At 35.2% G+C, this 19,577-nt stretch overlaps 1 protein-coding gene across 1 annotated transcript; it reads right to left on the reverse strand.

Annotated features, from left to right (window-relative positions):
• Nucleotides 1–397: 397 nt before the first annotated feature.
• anpeplb (alanyl (membrane) aminopeptidase-like b) lies at nt 398–16,824 on the reverse strand. The gene is made up of 21 exons (XM_077516248.1): nt 16,220–16,824; nt 13,755–13,897; nt 13,504–13,637; nt 12,320–12,440; nt 11,613–11,767; nt 9,743–9,856; nt 9,400–9,543; nt 9,235–9,300; nt 8,375–8,440; nt 8,116–8,264; nt 6,753–6,832; nt 6,357–6,487; nt 5,477–5,532; nt 5,195–5,342; nt 4,918–4,983; nt 4,727–4,749; nt 3,515–3,631; nt 2,374–2,541; nt 2,077–2,217; nt 1,504–1,567; nt 398–753 (listed from the first exon to the last, which is right to left on the reverse strand). The coding sequence occupies exons 1-21, from the start codon at nt 16,822–16,824 to the stop codon at nt 601–603; spliced, it is 2,844 nt and encodes a 947-aa protein (XP_077372374.1). The 3' UTR covers nt 398–600.
• Nucleotides 16,825–19,577: the final 2,753 nt, after the last annotated feature.

The raw sequence follows: 19,577 nt of genomic DNA on the forward strand, positions 1-19,577 counted from the left end.
CCCCTCATAAAATAATGTAATAATTCTAATAATGTAAACAATAAACATAAACAGCAAAACCTGCCATCATTATTTGCATTTTTTTTTTCTTTGTAATTCTGAACTCAGTGGGCGTTATATGGAATAGATGACTAAAAGACAGAACTTTTTTGGAATTGGGCTTTGTCATAACTGTACATTAGATACCACCACTGACCATTACTTGCCATATCTTCTGATTTCACTCCATTGTACAGAAGGACTACATTTCAGCCTTGTGCACTAATTATTTGGTCATATGATTACAACAAACATCTGACTTATCACAAACAGTTAAGATTCTGTTCTTCGGCTCTGATATATGTTGAAGCGTGACATGGACATTGGCAGCATTCATCTCTTCCGCTTGCATATTATAAATAAACATTGATTACTGTTTTCTGCAGGAAAGAGTACCGCAATCTGCGTTTTTCTTACATTCTGTATTGATCACGGGAAATTGGGTTTGAGAAAAGTGCATCAGTCAGTTTTTGGTCCATTTTGTTGGACTCGTCTTCTGGATTTAGTAGCAGATGAAGGCCTTTCAAAATTGCCTTCACCGTCGAATGGCCCAAACAAACGCTACATGTGGTAATTAGTTCTACTTAGAAACCAGTCCAGTACGGTCTCCTTGTTCTCGCTGACCCACTGGATGTTGACTTTGACCTGCTCCATTGTGCGGTCCACAGTCTCAGAAGCAGCACCAAGATCATACTTTGTGGCAAAAGCCTCCAACTGCAGAGATTCAGAGGTACATTTTTTTTTTATGTTAAAAAAAAAAAAAAGGTTCAATTTGTAACACACGATTTAATTTTAATGAACATTAAACTTAATATATTCACTTTGGATTAACATCAAACTTAACATATTAACTTTGGATTAATTCAATTCAATCCTGTTACCAGTTAAAGCAATTTCATTAAGTTAGTTCAACAATTCCGTTTTAGAGTGTAGTAATCAGCTCAAATTTGTGCAAGGGCTTGAACCAAACAGTGCCAAGAACAAAGTGTAAATTAGTGAAAGGGAAAATGAAGACTCATGGACCACTTGCGATATTTTTTACTCCTCTAGATGGTGCTCTTGGTTTCAAGATGAAGGCTAGTGCAATTGAAATTGATTACATTTCCACTCCATCTTTAAACCAAGAAAAAAACATCACAAGTGATTTATTAAGCTTCATTTTCCAATCACTAGTCTAAATGTCAAATAATAATAATAATAATAATAATAATGTTAAAATTACCCAAAAATATTACTACTACTACTATAATAATAGTAATAATAATAATAATATTACTTAAAAGAATACCCAAAAATGAACATGGTTCTTCAACAGTTTGTCACACCACCCAGGTTTAAAAAAAATAAAAATAAAAAATCGTCTCACACCATGATGGTAATGACAGCTTCAATCGCATGACTTATCTTATGATCTAATGTGTTATGATATGTTTGCTTTGACGTCACTGCTAAAGGATAAATTACCTGTTCCAGTTCAAACTCTGTCGAGAACCTCTTGCTCACTACCTCGATCAGCTTGGCTCCATCGCTGGGAACAGACAATAACAGTATATTCTAAGCAATATAATTGTAATGTTGAAAATATTTGATATGAAGCATGACTAAAGCTTCTGCTAACGTCATTAAGATCACATTGCATACGTAGAAGCTGAAATGAATCAGCGCCACTTCCTTGTGGCCTTTATGAAAAAGAAGTCAAGATAAGCACTGATTACAATTGATGACCTTTGTACTCGATGACAACTAATTTAAACAAGCCACTGTGGATCATAAATCTTTATGGGTTTGTTCAAAGAATATGCTCACTTCAATAGCCGATCTACTGTAAATAGCCACCTGGCGAGTAGGTAAGCCTAAACTTGTTACAGTTTGACGTCTGCATTTGGAATAACAGATCCCTCATATGAATCACTAAACACATGACAACACAGATGTATTTAACACATTCACTGCCAGCCCAGCAAAAATGCATTGCATCATTTGACGTCTTTTTCCGTCAAAGGCAGTGAATGAGTTAAGAGTGAAACAAGAACTGACCTCTGACTAACGTAGTCCCAATTTGCTTGAATAAAATTCCAGGCTAATCCGTGTCCCGCCACATTTGTGGCAATGTAGTTAATAGTCGAAGCAACATCCATCAATCGTATCTTCTCGGGGTCCAAAGTGTACTTCAGGTATCTGCAAGATAAACAAGTCTCTCTTTAGCTCGTCTTCTAGTTGGAATTTACCTTATCAGAAGGCGTAGCCATAATAAAATCATTTTATTAAGCCTTTTATCGTTTGTAATATGAAACATCATCATGTTTGAATGTCATTGTTACTCGTTAGCGTCACCTGCTTAGAAGCCAGGTCTCCTTGGCGCACGACAGCGCTTTACGAAGCTGGTCTTTCTCTGAGGTTTTAGTGGTGGTCTGGAACTTGTTCCAAGCAAACTCCCACTCCTTCGATCCCCCAGCGGCCACAGCTTGGCAGTAGATGACGGACCGCAAGTTGGGATGAATGCTAAGTCACACAAACCCACCCGTGAAACATCACACATTTCTGACATTGTTTATTCATTTCTTCCTGCAAATGTTCCGTGAACCCAATACAGTGGACTCATAAATTCATCTCCCCCCAAATATATTTCAGGAAAGTATGCATCAAAAGTCTGAGGTCAAACGTTAAGCAGATGTCACACCTAGCTTGGGAGTTTTTAGCTCCAGAATTGCCTACAAAAGTGAGTTTCACTATTTCTGTGGAAACAGTGAAATCAGATTCAAGTTCTGCATCTTGATAGTAACTGTCAGAGTTCCCACATATGTTCCTGCATGAGCGTTGGATGACAACTTGTGACAACTTCAATTTGTTGACATCCTAAGACGGGAGCATTATGACAAGTTGTTCCAATCATTGGAAACTGACTTGTCATACAACTCTACAAGTTTAGAAGTCTGTTGTTACCAACTTTCTTCATTAGAAAAGACCGGTATCTTCTGTTCTCAAAGGTCTGTGATTTATGAGAAAATCAAATAGTGAATGGCAAGTTTCATGATAAATAGCCTACATGACAGGGGCACACTGGCTATCGGGAATTTCACGGGATTCCTGAATGGCTAGTCCATTTGTGGGGTAGCTTTGAATAGTTTTTCTCAATAAATCAAATCACCGTTTCAAAAGTGTATTTTAAGTTTATTTGGGTTGTCTGTGTCTGATATTCATAAGAGAGAGAAAGGTGAAGGAAACACATTGTTATTTATTTCTGCCCAAAGTAGGGGATGTCTCAAAAACAAAAGCTCTTTTTGATAGTCAGTCATTCACCTAAAACCGACACGTACCTTTGCTTAACCATTGCTGGATATTAAAACCACACAAGAATAACAATTTATATGATTAAGATTGCCACACTCTTTGAGTATTCTAATTAATCAAATCTAGCAGAGTAACAAATGTGTTGACTGGATAACACATTTTACTTAGCCAAATGTGTTCATACCTGTTTATGTTGGTATCATTGCTATTCATCCATTCATGAAACATCCGTGAAGCCATATCTTTGCATTTTTGGAGTCCATTGGAACAAGCCAAGTCAATGGCTGTGATCTGGCTGAGCCTTGAAATGAAAGCCAGTGTTACTTCTTTTGTAAAGTCACCAATAGACCTTGTTTGTTATATTGTTTGGCAAGCAAAAACAACTTGTGAAAAAACAGGTTTTTGTTGTTGTTGTTGTTGTTGTTGTTGTTGCTGCTGCTGCTGCCTTACAACTAATGAGCACGGATCTGCTCCATCAATTGAAAGTGAATGAAATGTTATGTATGCTGCCTCCATGACCGAAACGCTTTTATTATCTTTGCATTACGCAAGCGTGGAACTGCCAATGTGGAGTAAACATTTTTTGATTGGCGAGTACACACGAATGTTCTCGCAAATATGTTCAAACATTAGAGGTGTCAGATCCATGTCCAGAAAGTAAAAACCTTGACACAGTTTGGCTTTAGCCCCTAGTGCTAGCTAGCTCCCTAGCAGGTAAACGAGCCCAATGGAAGCTAGCTAGGGAGCTAGCTCACTAGTACCTGCGGCTAAAGCCAAACTATGGCAGGGTTTTTACTTTCTGGCCCTTGATTTGGCACCTCTGTCAAACATACCTATAAGTACGTTCGAACATACTAGTGAGTATGTTTAAACGTACTTGTAGGCTACAAACAGCAGATTTTCCCATAATGCCAGGAGTTATTGAAAAAATTCCAAACCTACATCATTCACTAAACAACGTTTTGTTTTGTTTTTTAAATTAAATTTTCAAACATATTGGGTCAAATCCTTAAAAACAATTGTTTTTTTTTTCTTGCGCATGCACAAGTACGAATAATATGCTATTTTTGTATCATTTAGCTTACAAGTCCATTCAAACGTACTCGCGAGTATGTTCAAACACATTTGTAAGTATATTTGAACATACTTGCAAGTATGTTTGAACATATTTGCGAGTACGTCCGAACGTACTCGCGAGTCAAAAATGTTTACTCCACATTTGCAGTTTCACGCTTCCGTATTGCATGTCTTTATTGGCATTTGTCTCCCCGACCCCCCATTGTTCTAAAAATCCTTGAGTTACTTATATAAATATGTATTTTTAATACGCTTGCTAAAATTTAAAAATCAAATATTAATACAAACACAAAGTGCAAGGTAAGCATTTGTTCCTCACAGTAAGGAGTGGTCCACTGGAATTTCAGAGCTGAATATGAAGTCGCTGGAACTGTATGTGGAGTTGCTGGAGCAGTCTGTGGAATTGCCGGCGCAATCTGTGGAATTGCCGGAGCAATCTGTGGAATTGCTGGAGCAGTCTGTGGAATTGTTGGAGCTGTCTGTGGAATTGTTGGAGCTGTCTGTGGAATTGTTGGAGCTGCCTGTGGAGTTGTAGAAGTAACCGTACAAGTTTTCAACTTGATTCCGAAGATAGGCCTGAAGGGGGGGGGGGAAATTGTCTTACATATTCATCCATTCAAGGAAAATTTCTCAAGTACATTGTTCTACATTTGGTTACATTTTTATAACCAACAGAGATTTTTACGTCCTTGGTAAACATCAGTTACAAAGTCAACCTTCTCAAAAACATGATAAATAGTAGTTTCAAGTACGATTAAACTCCTAATATCGTTGTAATGAAACGTGCCTGCATGGGTCCATACACCTCGGAGCGGTCAAACATGAGGATAAAATACTCAAGATTGCGAACTGCGGATTCCCAGGATATGTACTCTTTCTCATTGCGAAGGAACCATGTTGTATTTAGAGCCAGAGTCACATCAACAAGTTCGGCCCTAAAAAATAAAAAATAAAGTGAGTGAACAAGGCCATATGTAATTGTGTTGATCTACAGAAAATTCCTCTGTGGGGTCCAATTATGTCAATGTTCTGATTAAAAGATTTAAGAAAATAATAACAGCAGCAATACCTTGCCAAATGAAATGCATCATCAATGAGCTGTCCCCTGTTCATCACTGGAATGCGCTAGAGAGAGAGAGAAGACTGATGTTTAAAACAATTGTTTCCAGAGGCCAATATAACAAGTGCAGTCAACTAATTTGCTCCCAAAAACGTACAAATACGTTCTATTTTAAATGTTTTGAGTGTCCCAAAGACGTATTTTTACGTGTTTTTTTTTCTTTTTTTGCTAGAGCATGCCGAAGGCTTTGATGCAGCCTCTCAACTACAGAGGACGGTTGAAGCAATGGTAGTAATTATAAAAACGGCCAGCAGGGGTCAGCAGAGTATAAGAGATCAGACCAGGGCCATGTTGAAAACAAGCTGTTTCCCCACAATTCTAAACAGATTTGTGAATAATGTTGAAACTTAGCTACATTGTAATGCTAATTGCTGCAAAATGGAAACGGATAGAAACATACTTTTTTTTTTTCCCTGATGAAAGAAGAGACTCTATCTCTATTCTTTTGGTAAGTTCCATGTTTTTATAGCAAAAGAACACAGTATTCTGTGGGCCTTGCAAAATTAGTCAAAATCCAGTAAAACAGCGAAGGGGGTTGGCTTCAGTGAAAATGGCTGCGAGTGAATGAGTTAAGTGAACTAGCTAGTGAACTTGACAGCAGTGGTGAACCCTCATTAGAGGCTACACAAGCTACATCAGCTTTGGTCTGGTGCCTTGCTCAAGGGTGTTCTAACCACCACTCAATCCATCCATAATATTCCACTTGGAAAGAAATAGACCTACAAACTCAATCTAACTCATAACTTTCAAAACACATTATAAACTATGTATGCTACCATGCTTAGTGGTAGTGCTATTATTGTATTTGACAGTTTGGCTTAGTACTCACTTTTGGGTTTGATTCCAGCTGAGTGAGGAGTCGCTCCCAATTCTCTGGGTTGTAATTGACTCGGTAATATCCAGCACAATTGACATTTGCAAGGATCCACGCTCCATTTTTAGAAGTAAATATGTCTTGAACTGCTCCAAAGGAGACATTGGTTAATGTTGTGTACAGTATATTTAAGAAAAAAAAAGTTTTAAAATTAGGAAATCGTTAAAAAGAAAGATAGAATATGTCATATTCTACCAGTAATTGCTAAATAAGGTATACTCGGATCCATATGAAGATGATATTTGTTTGTGATTCAGATTTTAGAACAGCCTTTTTGAGCTTCACAGGTTTGTTTAGAAAAGAAAAAAAAGTGGTTAATTTCAAATATGTTACAAATTGCTATTCTCTTACCTGAGCTTCTACTCCTCAGCCAGATGAGAGTCGTTCCTGATGTATTTGACATCACTCGGATTGGGATTTGCCAAAACTGACTGAACAGTGAAAATAACAGACAGTAATCAGAGTTGAAGTCTTTCCATGTAGTAAAGTGAGTCATGATGTAATTTGCAGACAGAACGAACCAACATTAGAGTTGTTTTAAATGTTGCCTTGACAAAGATTATGCAGTAGGGTTGATCGACACCACCTAAAGTGGTTCTACAATTATAAAATACATATTTGGCTGAATACAATTTTGAAAACTGCATATAATTTTTATTCCACTTTACAATCAAGTGCTACTTTATGTTAGTCCGTTACATAAAATCTCAACAAAATACACTCAAGTCACAAAATGTGGAAAAGCCTTTAAAACAGTGTGAATACTCTTTCAGGACACTGTACCAGAAACACAGACTTACTATTGATTGTCATAGTTTTCCATTTTTGCACTGTAAAAAAAAATCCTAAAATAACATCATTTAAATGTTTATTTTATTGCCTTTTACAGATTTTTCCTATATTTTTAAATGGTCATTTAATTAAAAAAAAAAAAAAAAAAAAAAAAGGACTGTGATCTGTGAATGTAAAATAACATGAAATCACTGTAACTGTAAAAAAAAAAATATATATATATATATATTTCTGTTCTTTTAACACCACAAAAATAATAATAAAAAAAAACGCATTAGAAATACATATATTTGTTGCTAAAATTTGTTCACAAATAAATTTTAATTTCACAAATATTTGTCTGTTTTTAAGGAAATAAAGTGTAAAATGCAACTTTAAAACTGGAAAAAATGAGGAAAACGTTTAAAATTACTGAGAAATTAAATAGAAACATTTTAAACTCTTTGTTAATTAACTGACTATTTTTAAAAAAAACAAAAAAAAAACGAATATAACTACAATTACAGAAATGTCCTCGATGGTATCACTCATTAACATTGTATTAACATTTATTTTGAAAGGCCATTTAATGAGACATGGGAAAAGGTGAAATAAAATCATTTCAATAAACCAACTAATAATACCACATTTCTGTACTTTTATCAAAAGTAAGTAAGAATAAGCTTTTGTTATTTCACTGTATTTTTTTGGCACCCCAGATGCCAGAAATTTACCGTTTTTTTTTTGTTTTTTTTTGTTTTTATCATGTTCTTTTTGTGTGGTAATTTTTTTTTTTTTGTACTTCATGTTATTTCCTTTTGGTTTAATTAATAAATTATACTGAGTTGCTTTAAGTTGATTCATCCATCAGCTGTTTGCTTACCATAAGAGTTACAAATGAAGTAATAATCATTTTTACTCAGAAATGTAAAACACGACATACTCCGAATCGGAAGAACTGTTGAAAAGGAAGTGCTTCTGGTAGATTCTGCCATTCGTAGTGTTGATGGTAATGACAGGATATCCAGCTTGATTGGTCCACATGCCCATCACCTTGGCAACATCGGTGTGACCCCCATCCTCAACAACAGCCTGAATGCATGGAACACAACAGTGTCATTAATTGATGCTTTTCTTTTGTGTAAGTGTGCTAATGTTAGTTGAAAAACATTTTTGGGTTAGGTATGGTTTTGTTAACTTGCCTTTCTTATCTCACCCCAAAGGTCATACTGGTCAGTGTTTCCAAATTTAAAGGCACTGAGGTATTTCTGGAAAGATTAAAAAAACATTATCATTTTCATATGTTACTTGATTCTACACTTTAATAAAACAAAAATGGTGAAACAATAAAAGCAATAAAAAGCTACATTTGAGTATGAATTATTAACAGTATTGTATTTCAAATTGATATATGACTGTATTGCTACTGTCCTAAACCTGCACTGAAATATAGTGTATATTTTCATCAATTACTATTGTTATTATTTGTGTAATATATTCCAATAAAAGTACTTTGTAACGAATTTGGTACATGACATATTGCATCTCTTTCAGATCTAGTATAATGGAAAATGCTGCATTCACTTTAATTTACATTTTCCTCAGTTAATAATTTATTATTTGCTATATACTTTTGATATATTAGTCCTATACTGCTTATATTGATAATATATTGATAATAATGAACGCACACAACGAAGGGAGTAATATAAAGGGGGAAAACGAAAAGCTGCTCATTTGTGAAATAATGGTATTTTTTTGGTTATTAAAAATATTAAGTTACTTAACACAGTTGACAAAGCGTTTATGACGTATGAATTTTTAACTCTGAAATGTAGTCTTTTCACAAGTGAATCAAAAAAAAATTCCGAAATTCGAATTAATTCGTCGACCAGCAAGACAAAAAAAAAAAAAAAAGTGCTAATGAGCCTCAGCTGGTCATTTTCTTTGTCGAGACTGAGAGTTTGAAACTTATTTTCGACAGCAAAATGGGTCGTACCACAGAATACAACAATTAAGATACGATTTATGATGATTCGAACAAGGATACATCAACACTTACATTAATCCCTTTGTCGAAATTTCTTTGCTCCACAGCGTCTGCCAGCATCCTCAGCACCATCGCTCCCTACAGCATAAATAAACATATCCAAAGTTCACGTAGTCTTATCAATAAATAAAAAACTGCAGTATTTGACATTGTTTTATACACATTTTGAGTAGCTACCTTGTAATAGGATATAACATCAAACGTCTGAGTGATTTGTAAAGTGGTCTGGATGTTGCTTTGTGGGACACTAAGGGGACGTGAAGAAGCTAATGCGTCATGCTCAAGCGCTGCATGAAGTTCATGCATGATGTACATTTCTCTCTGGGGGAGAAACACAGCACACCAAGTATAAACACCAAATAATAATGCCTCAAGAAAAGACTAGTAAGATGTATCAACATCTCAAATCCATATAGTACTTTGCATGCATCCGAAGTATGCAACGTTTATAGAGATAAAAACAGACAATGTAAATAACAACAAACATAAAAATCCATCCCCACATACGAGTTCATCTTACAACTTTAAATGTAGGTTCAACGTCGTCCATTGCCAAGATTGCCATGTAGGTGGCTAAGCCTTCATTTAGCCAAACCTCACTCCACCATTTCATTGTCACAAGATTTCCAAACCACTGCAAGAAAAAGGAAGACAGAATTGAACACAGAACTCGAAATGTAACACACTTAAAAAAAAAGAAAAGAAAAAGAACGAGGGACATTACGATACCGGCATTTGACCACAGTAATATTACTTATTTTATTTTTTATTTTTATTTCAGAGGAGACTGAAGTGAGCAATAATGTAGACCGCTTTCATCTGTCAAACTATTATGACTGACGAGACGGCGATCTGAGGGATGAATAATAGTTTGTGTCACTCAAATAGCATCTGCAGTGCTTAGAACTGGTACTACAGGTACCAGGTACTGTCAACTAGGTGCTACACATGGTACTTCAGAGCTACTTCTGTCAACGTGTCACTAGCATAACTACCGGTAGTAGCTTTGCTAGAATTAAAAATTAGTCATTTGTTTTTGTTGTTGTTGTTGTTGTTGTTGTTGTTGTTGTTGTTGTTGTTGTTGTTATTATTATTTATTTTTATTTTTGGTTTGTTTGCAAGACAAAATATAAAATAAAAGTGGAAGAAAGAAAATAAATAAGATAAAAAGGAAAATAATTATATGTTACAAGCAGGGAAGCAAACTGGTCCCATTTTTAATAGTCTTTGGTATGACCCTGCCAGGGATTGAACCCACAACCTCATAGTCTCAGGGAAAGCACTCTACCACTAGTCCACTGAGCTGGTCATGCTTGTAGTGATCTATCTAGACACATTTCCATTTCTCAACACTTACTAAATTATTAAATACATTTAGAATACAACATATTGATACGATAAATATATTTCCAAGTGATATATCTAGACTTACTTTCTGTTGTAACCAATTTCATTGTTTTTTTAGCTAACCAATAAAATTTGTATGCCCGTAACCACCCGGAACGTCTGATGAATCTTTTGGAGAATCAAGCCAATATGAGCTTAACCTACTCCTTTTTTTTTTTTTTTTTTTTTTTTTTTAAACCAATCAATTTTAAGAGTGCAGAATTTACATGTTCAAAGGGAGTAGGAAGATGTACAAGAAATGATCGAGTCCTACCCCCTATAACTTATATCATGATAATGTACTGATTTCACAAGGCCCACAGAATATTGTGTTCTATTGTTATAAAAACATTAAACCTACCAAAAGAATCATTAAAGTCTCTTCTTTAATCAGGAAAAAAAAAAGTATATTTCTATATTTTTCTGTTTTGCAGCAATTAGCATTAGAATATAGCTAAGTTTCATCATTATTCACAAATCTAATTAGAATTGTGAGTCATTGAGCTTTTTTTCAACACGGCCCTGGTTGATCTCTTATACTCTGCTTCCACCTGCTGGTCGTTTGTGTAACAACTACCATTTCTTCAACCGTTCTTTGCAGTTGAGAGGCTGCATCAAAGCCTTCTGTATGCTCTAACATAAAAAAAAAAACAAATACGTATTTGGGACACTTGAAACATTTAAAATAGAACATATTAATACGTTTTTGGAAGCAAATGAGTTAATAATATATCATTAAAATAGAAAAGAAAGCAAATGAAGGAAAATAAATAATGAAAAATAAACAGAACATGCACTTTTTCAAATGCACATATATTAGTGTAAGTTATAAACCCTGCATTGCTTTCGCAAAAAATAAAAGATAAAATAAAGCCCTTCATATACAATTAATCTAATCACTATATGATGAATTTCCAAAACATTAATTGTTGTACATACATGAGCACATAGAGCATGCCTATCAATGCATATACCTGTAAGTACATATACAAATACACACAAACCTGGTGTGCCAGTTCGTGTGCAATGAGGTAAGCGATTGTTTCCTTGTGCAACTGGGATGACACGCCCTCTTCATACAGCAAGGCTCCCTCATCGTATGTGATCAGTCCCCAGTTTTCCGTCCCTGCCACAGATAAATCTGGCAGCGCAACTTGATCTGAAGGAATGATTAAACACAATTAATAAATATCCACAAAAAGCATCCCCAGAAATCCTGTCATACATTGCATACATTGGGGGAAACAATACAGATGTTTGGAAGCCGGGGACATGTGAGTGATGTTTCGACTCTGCATTCTACATTACTGACCAAATTAGATTTTTTTTTTGCGTCCTTTGTTTTTTGTTTCCAACACAGTTGTGTAATAACATTTAGATAACTCCTTTTATTGTTCCCTCTCTATCAGTAAGCATTATATGATATCTTGTGTTGAGACAGAAACCAACAAATGTTTACAGCAGAGCTACATGTGTCACAAGGTTACACGTATGCGCAATAAACAACATGAGGGCTCGATTTTCGTGCACAGCGCAATCCAACGGTGAGCATGGCGCTTGCGCAGCTGTGCGCCTTTGTGGGATGGAACAAAGCGTTTTCCCGACCAATCGAAGTGAGCCAGTGGCCTCCCTCATTTGCAGATGAAGGAGGGCTGCCATTGTGGAAACAGAAACAGGATTTTATCCATCAAGACATCGCAGAAATTCTTACCAAGCTTTGTCATTTGGTACAGCATTTCAAAGCGTTTCTCATAGAACGTGAGAATCTTTCCGGTAACATTTGCTGCATATTGAGTGTGTCTAGCAGCAGTTGCCTCTGGACGAGCAAATGTCTGCAAGAGAAAGTCATAGACACAATATAATAAGGCCCAGTTCCATTTTTATTTTCAGCTGAAACGTTTACACACATGGACAAAATTGTTGGTGTTCTGAAAGGTTAGCAATAAAAAAATTATAATAAAAAGAAAACATTGATTAGCTTAATTTGGTGCAACTTAAGAAAATATTTTGATTAACTGATTTCCTGTAACTGCACAATGAGTCTTAACGCACGGCAAAAAAGTGTGGAAAATAAAATGCTAAAATAATAATACTAATTATTATTATTATTATTATTATTATTATTATTATTATTATTATTATTATTATACGCAAAATAAAGAATCCCAATAGTACACGTGCGACGGCTTCCAGCATTCCCACAACTAGACAAAGTGCAATTTCTACAGAAATTGCGTGGGAATGCTGGATAGCTGAATGCTAAGAGATGAATGACAAAAATTGATAGACAAATTATGTGAAAATTTGATTTTTTTTTAAATTGTAGTTACTGGTAAGTGACAAATGAATAAAACGAAAATTTGAAGTGCAATCTGTCTAAAGTGGGATTTAATCATCCATCCATTTTCTTGACCGCTGATTCCTCACAAGGGTCGCGGGGGGTGCTGGCGCCTATCTCAGCTGGCTCTGGGCAGGAGGCGGGATACACCCCGGACTGGTTGCCAGCCAATCGCAGGGGGATTTAATCATTTCAGAGAAATTATAATCCATTTCCTGATATGATCAGTCAGTTGGTATCGAACCATCGAATGTACTAAAACGCGGTCCAAGCGGGGTTTGAACCCAGGTTCTCCATGTTGGCAGGAAATTGCTGTAAGCACTGACCTAACATGACTTGTTCAAATTCATGACTAATGGCGTGTTTATTTCGAAAAGTGTCATCCGATGCTGAAGGCAACATGTATTTAATCATTTTAATGAAAATATAATCCATTTCCTGTTATGATGGCGGGGGTACCAACAATTTTGTCCAACATAAGTGACAACAAATAGTTGTGCAAAGGCAAGGGCAGCAAAAGATACTGCCCTGCAGTCAACATAGTAAAGCACACTTACTCGGATAACCACACGGTCGTGCTCCGATCTGACGTGTTTAAACTCTGAAACCGTGAATGCCAACAAGTACGTGGACATATTTGGGGTCGGATGAAAACGAGTCAATTCCCAGTCATCGTCAAGGTTTAGATTTTCTGAAAGATGGAGGTTAGTGGATGGAAAGTAGATTGCATGAAAATATACATTATGCCTTGTTTCAAAAACATATTTTACATATTTACATCATTGCATTTTAAATATAATTTAGTCACCTTTCATGGCTTCATTTCCAAGTGCAGTCATGCTTTGTCTATGAATGATTGTCACATCAAACACAGCTTTCATTTCCGGCTCATCGAAACAAGGAAACACTCTTCTGGCATCTGTTGGCTGCAGATGTGTACTGGCAAGGTATCTATAGAATAAAAAGCATAATATTTTCACCATCAAGTACATCAGGTGTTAGGAGTAGAGTCGTATGTCACATATGTGCAAGTCACCAGCAAGTCTCAAGTCGTAACCTCCAAATTTCAAGCAAGAGTCCCAAGTTACTGTGTGCATGAAGGGGTTAAAAAAAAAAAAGTCACGCAAGTTAAGTCGATATTGTCACTGCCAAAGTCATAACTTCGTTCAAGCAAGTCTTAAATCAAGTCATCCAATTGCTCAGTCACAACATATATTTTTTTTTCACTGATCAAGACCCAAAAAGTACATTGACAGCTCTAAAAATTAAATGAAAACAAAAAGTATATTTTAACTCTAAAAATTAAACAATTACGTAAATACAAACATTATAAGTACATATTATAAGTGAATCTGAGAGGTTACTTTGTGTATTTTGTAGGTTGTTGCTTGAAATTAAGTCAAGTAGACGTGTATTTATTGAGTTGTCAAAGTGGAATTGAAATGTTATATTTGTTTGTATTTTTGTCACTTTGAATAAAAGGACATTTTGTTTTAAATATTGTAGTATTATCACCTATGATGGCATGACTAAATAGATTTGGACTCTTCGGGGTGGAAAATCTACTTGCTATTTTGTATCAGAGCCTAAAATTGAGGATGAAAAATCTGTCATTTTTTGTTGTTGTGGAAAGAAATAATAATAAACAAAATGCGGAAGACAAGGAAGTACCATGTCCTAATATTGGCGATGCAAATTAATTTTCTTGGCTTGAGCCCCTCGCCTGTAGTTATCTTTTTTTTTAATTATTTTTTTATTTTAATTCAAATAAACAGATTAAAGGGCACCAAGTACCACATTAGTAGCCCACTGCACTATTATAAAAATAGGAGACCAATGATGGGACATTATGATTTTCCTCACAATCTTACAGAAGTCATCATTTGAAGATCGAAACAATGGTTGAAATTTATAGAAAAAAAATGTTGATTCCAAATGTGAGAAATCACAATCAGTCTATTCACATAAATCAGGGGTGTCCAAACTTTTTCATTTGAGGGCCACATACAGAAAATCAGGAGGACGCAAGGGCCATATAATGTTATTGTGTTTAGTCCTAAAAATTGTACAAATAATTTATTTGTGCTTTTGCATATTTAGAAAAATGCTACAGTATATAAATTAATTTATTTGTAATATGGCAGTAGTGTTATGATAGTTTTGGAATTTTTCATTTGAGTTCATTTTTTATTAGTTTTCAGGGTGGTTCTGTTAAAAAATGCTTACTTTTAGTTTACTTTGTTAGTTCAGTATTAGTATTTTATTTTTTTTAAATGTGTATTACTTGTGCGCAATATTTAAAAACCACCATGGGAGCAACGTCATCTTTCGGTGCTTTTCTATTGGCTGCTGCTCAATGGCGTCACTTCTGTGTGACATACTTTCAAGCGTCAATATTCCGGTTTATATCGAAATAAATCTACTAAAAATCACGTTTAAAATCATCCCCAAACTTAATTAGCCAAGACGAAAACGAAGGACATGTTTGCTATAATTAGTGTAGGTAGTTTTGTAAACAAAAAATGTAGTTTCAGTTAGTTTTCGTTTTTTTAAAAAGCATTTTGTTTTTATTTTATTTCGGTAACAATATAAAAATATTGTGTTTTGAATTTAGTTTTAGTTTTTTCATTAGTTTTAGTTAACTAAAATAACCTTTAATGGCACCTGTTTTTTGATACCCTCCCTTCTTACTTTGACCATCTCCAAACATTTTTGATTTGTTTATTTTATTTGAACTGAATCAAATGCCATTTTTAGCATATGTCACGGGCTACTGAAAAATGGACGGCGGGCCGCAAATGGCCCCCGGGCCGTAGTTTGGACACCACTGACATAAATGAACATCGCTACTCAATAACACGATTAACGGAAAGGTCAACTTGCAGGGCTGGTCTGGCACAAGAATATTGGCCCTGGCATTTTGACTTTGGCCCACCGGCCCAGCCCAGCCAGTCTTGCCTAACATGTACAGTAGTTCTGCCACTGATGTTTATTGATGATGTTTCAGTTTGCTATCTATATTAAAATGGATTAATGGACTGGCCCTTCTAAATTGTGGTAAAATGTAGGAAAAATAATCATGAAAAAGCACTGCATCAGCCCCCAAAGAGGCCGGCCCACCGGGCATCTACCCTCGATGCCAGATGGCCAGTCCAGGCCTGGTCACTTGTATTGTATACAGCCACCAAGTGTTAAAGGTGTTTCATCAAATTCCTAACATACATTGAAAGTAGCCTAACTCAATTTAGTTACAAACCAAAATCTCTCACTTACCTCTCTGTGTTTGTATTATCCTCAGAATGGGGAACACCTTCATCATATGTGCTTACATACAAGGCTTGAAGATTTTGTGATATCTCTCCCTCGAACGCCAAAAACAAGCTGTAGTTCATTCCAACCTCCAGTGCATCCTTTAACTGGATCTCCAAGAAATCACTTTCATCCGTATGATGTATCACGTCAGATATCGCCATCTTCTTGTTTGTCATTTCGTTCTTCACCAATGGATCATAAACGCTCAACTCTCGGCTATGGAGGTAAATGCTCCACGTCTTCTCAACGCAATGAAAACGTACCGATGAGTTCCCAGTGAACAGCATCGTCTGGTTGGGAGTGGTGACATTAACTTCCTCGATGATTTCGGAGTAGAGATGGAGATGGAGAAAAATTTTGTACTTCTCGGGCACAAGATTTGTTGGTAACCGCATGACAGGCGGAGGCGCCATAGTGGTGGTTGGCACGGTCGGACGTGCCGTCGGCTTCATTGTGGCGAGCTGAGTTTTGTAAAAAATGATCATGGTGAGAACGCTGCCAATGACAGACGTAGTCAGGATGCCAAAAGCAATGGCGAAGGCCTTGGACGTGGAGGTCTTCGGCATGGTGGCTGCTGTGCCGCGGGGTCCGTCCTGTTTTGCTTGCCTGGCTGAGTTTAGTCTGACAGATGTCTGTACGTTCTGATCTGCAAAAACTTATCTGCATCCAAGTAAACGCCCTCCCATAAACAGGGCTTGGCTCTACGATCCCAAGTCTGTGTTTGGATTAAGCATTAACCTGGACATTGCATAGGGAGCAAAGAGCAAAGTGATTCAGGAGAGATGGTTGTAAATTACGCGTCGTCTAGAGTGCGCAAACATCTGGAGGTGGTTATTGAGGTCCAGATAATTCTCATCAAGCGCAAGGCGGCCCATCTCTCTGCCTCACTTCATCACATTCCATTTCTCAGCTTGATATAAAAAGTCTACACACCCCTGTTCAAATGGCAGGTGTTTGTGATCTAAAACAAAGTTCACTAACTTCATTTCAAAACTTTGCCACCAGTAATGTGGCCAGTTAATATGTACAGCTCAATTAAAAAACTATCTTTTCAAGGGGAAGAAAAAATTGAGACGCGTCTTCTCGGTCTACACAAATAATAGAGCCCCATACATGAGTCAAGGCAAATTAAGAATTTTGGCAGAACAGTGCAGAAATTTCCGACAATTACAAACTGTTTAGTAAATGTGATCGCTCACCTTTTACATATATCTCGGATATGGAGTAGTGGTGGCAAGATGATTGATTTATTTATTTATTTAATTTATTTGGATCTCCATTAGCTGCTATCATCATTTTGACAGCTACGGTATTCTTCATGGGGTCCCATTAAACTTTTACAAATACAGTACACATACACATTTGCTTTCAAAAACAACATCATATTCATAACTAACTGACTATTATACAACCCACTCTGAAAAAAAACAACATTAAAATATTCAACCTAGGGCTGTGCACTTAGTTGAAATTCAATTACAAATATCAATTACACTCCACAATTACAAAATAAGCATAATCGCAAAAAGAGGTTATGTACTAATTTCTGAGTTGTTTAAATTGATACATTTGCACCTTTTTTTAAATACCTAATTGAACCAATTTTGTTTCATCCAAAAGCAACTTGCATAATTAGTGTTCCAAGGAATTTTCTTTATATATATATATATATATATATATATATGTATATATATATATATATATATATATATATATATATATATATATATATATATATATGTATATATATATATATATATATATATATATATATATATATATATATATATATATATATATATATATATATATATATATATATATATATATATTACGTTTAAACATTTTCTTATTTTGTACCAAAAAATAAATAAGATAATCGTCCTACTGCACAGTGCACAAGCTGCACTCCGAATTCAAGTTTTTGCCAACATAAACAAATATATATTATTATAAATGTAATTATTATAAAATCTGTTTGGTCCAAAATCAACTTAGAGTGTTTCTGGGTTTTTTTTTGTTAAAATTGGTCTTAATATTTTTAAATGTGCAAACATTTTGTTTTGTACCAATAAAAAAATAAATAAATAAATGATCGTCTTACTGCACAGTGCACAAGCTGCACTCCAAATTGCATAATAATCAGGTTACATATAGCCATGATAAATAGCATATTTTGGCTGCTACGTGAAAAATACTTGATGTCCTATATATATATATATATATATATATATATATATATATATATATATATATATATATATATATATATATATATACATATATATATATATATATATATATATATATATATATATATATATATATTTCTTTTTTTTTGGGGGGGGGGGGGATGAAACTGAATGCCGACATCTCAAAAATGTAAAAATAAAACAATTGTACTTTAATACTAAATACAGAAAAATGAGGATTATGCATTTCATATAAACAGGCTTTATTAAGACTAATCAATATGTATCTTATAAGATTTATTTGGTAGGTTTATGTTAAAAAATTATTTTTAAAAAGAAGTAAATGGGAATTTGGTATGTAAAAAAATATAGATTAATCTTAAATTAGGCTTGACATACAGGACTGTCTCAGAAAATTAGAATATTGTGATAAAGTCCATTATTTTCTGTAATGCTATTAAATAAGCAAAAATGCCACACAGTCTGGATTCATTACAAATCAACTGAAATATTGCAAGCCTTTTATTATTTGTAATATTGCTGATTATGGCTTACAGTTTAAGAAAACTCAGAGATCCCATCTGAAAATATTAGAATATTTTCTCAGACCAAGTAAAAAAAAATGCCATAATCAGTAATATTAAAACTATCAAAGGCTTGCAATATTTCAGTTGATTTTTAATGAATCAAGAATGTATGGCATTTTTGCTTATTTAATTGCATTACAGAAAATAATGGACTTTATCACAATATTCAAATTTTCTGAGACAGTCCTGTATTTCGGTGAGTGCAGGAAGCAGATTATGGGCCCTTGTGGAGCTCAGAATCTGTCTGTTTGCCTGCAAATCCACCAAAATTGCATGAGACCACCTGTGCCACAACTTAGACCTGCTTTCACATTTCTGTCACCAAGAAAAGCCACCCTTGGTCCCGCTGGAACACCGAGCGAGGCACGACGCCGTCTGCCAAATTCCCAACATGTTAATTAGACTTGCCCTGGCGAAAAATTGTGGCCCCCTCCATCGGTTAATTGCTCATTTCTGGCGTAAACAGTTTCACTTTCTGGTTAATCGAAGCAAGTAGACCGCTCAGCTGGCACACAAACACGAGTTCAGTGATTTCAAGAC

This window comes from Festucalex cinctus, chromosome 3 (genome assembly GCF_051991245.1).
Source record: "Festucalex cinctus isolate MCC-2025b chromosome 3, RoL_Fcin_1.0, whole genome shotgun sequence".
In the NCBI taxonomy this organism is placed as follows: Eukaryota; Metazoa; Chordata; class Actinopteri; order Syngnathiformes; family Syngnathidae; genus Festucalex; species Festucalex cinctus.

Excerpts from the sequence above, each read along its gene's own strand:
- anpeplb (XM_077516248.1), bottom strand. The coding sequence starts at position 16,824 with ATGCCGAAGACCTCCACGTCCAAGGCCTTCGCCATTGCTTTTGGCATC. Across the intron at positions 12,441-13,503 it reads ACGACCGTGTGGTTATCCGA|ACATTTGCTCGTCCAGAGGC; the intron begins GTAAGTGTGCTT and ends TTTCTCTTGCAG. Across the intron at positions 8,441-9,234 it reads ATTTCGACAAAGGGATTAAT|AAATACCTCAGTGCCTTTAA; the intron begins GTAAGTGTTGAT and ends TAATCTTTCCAG.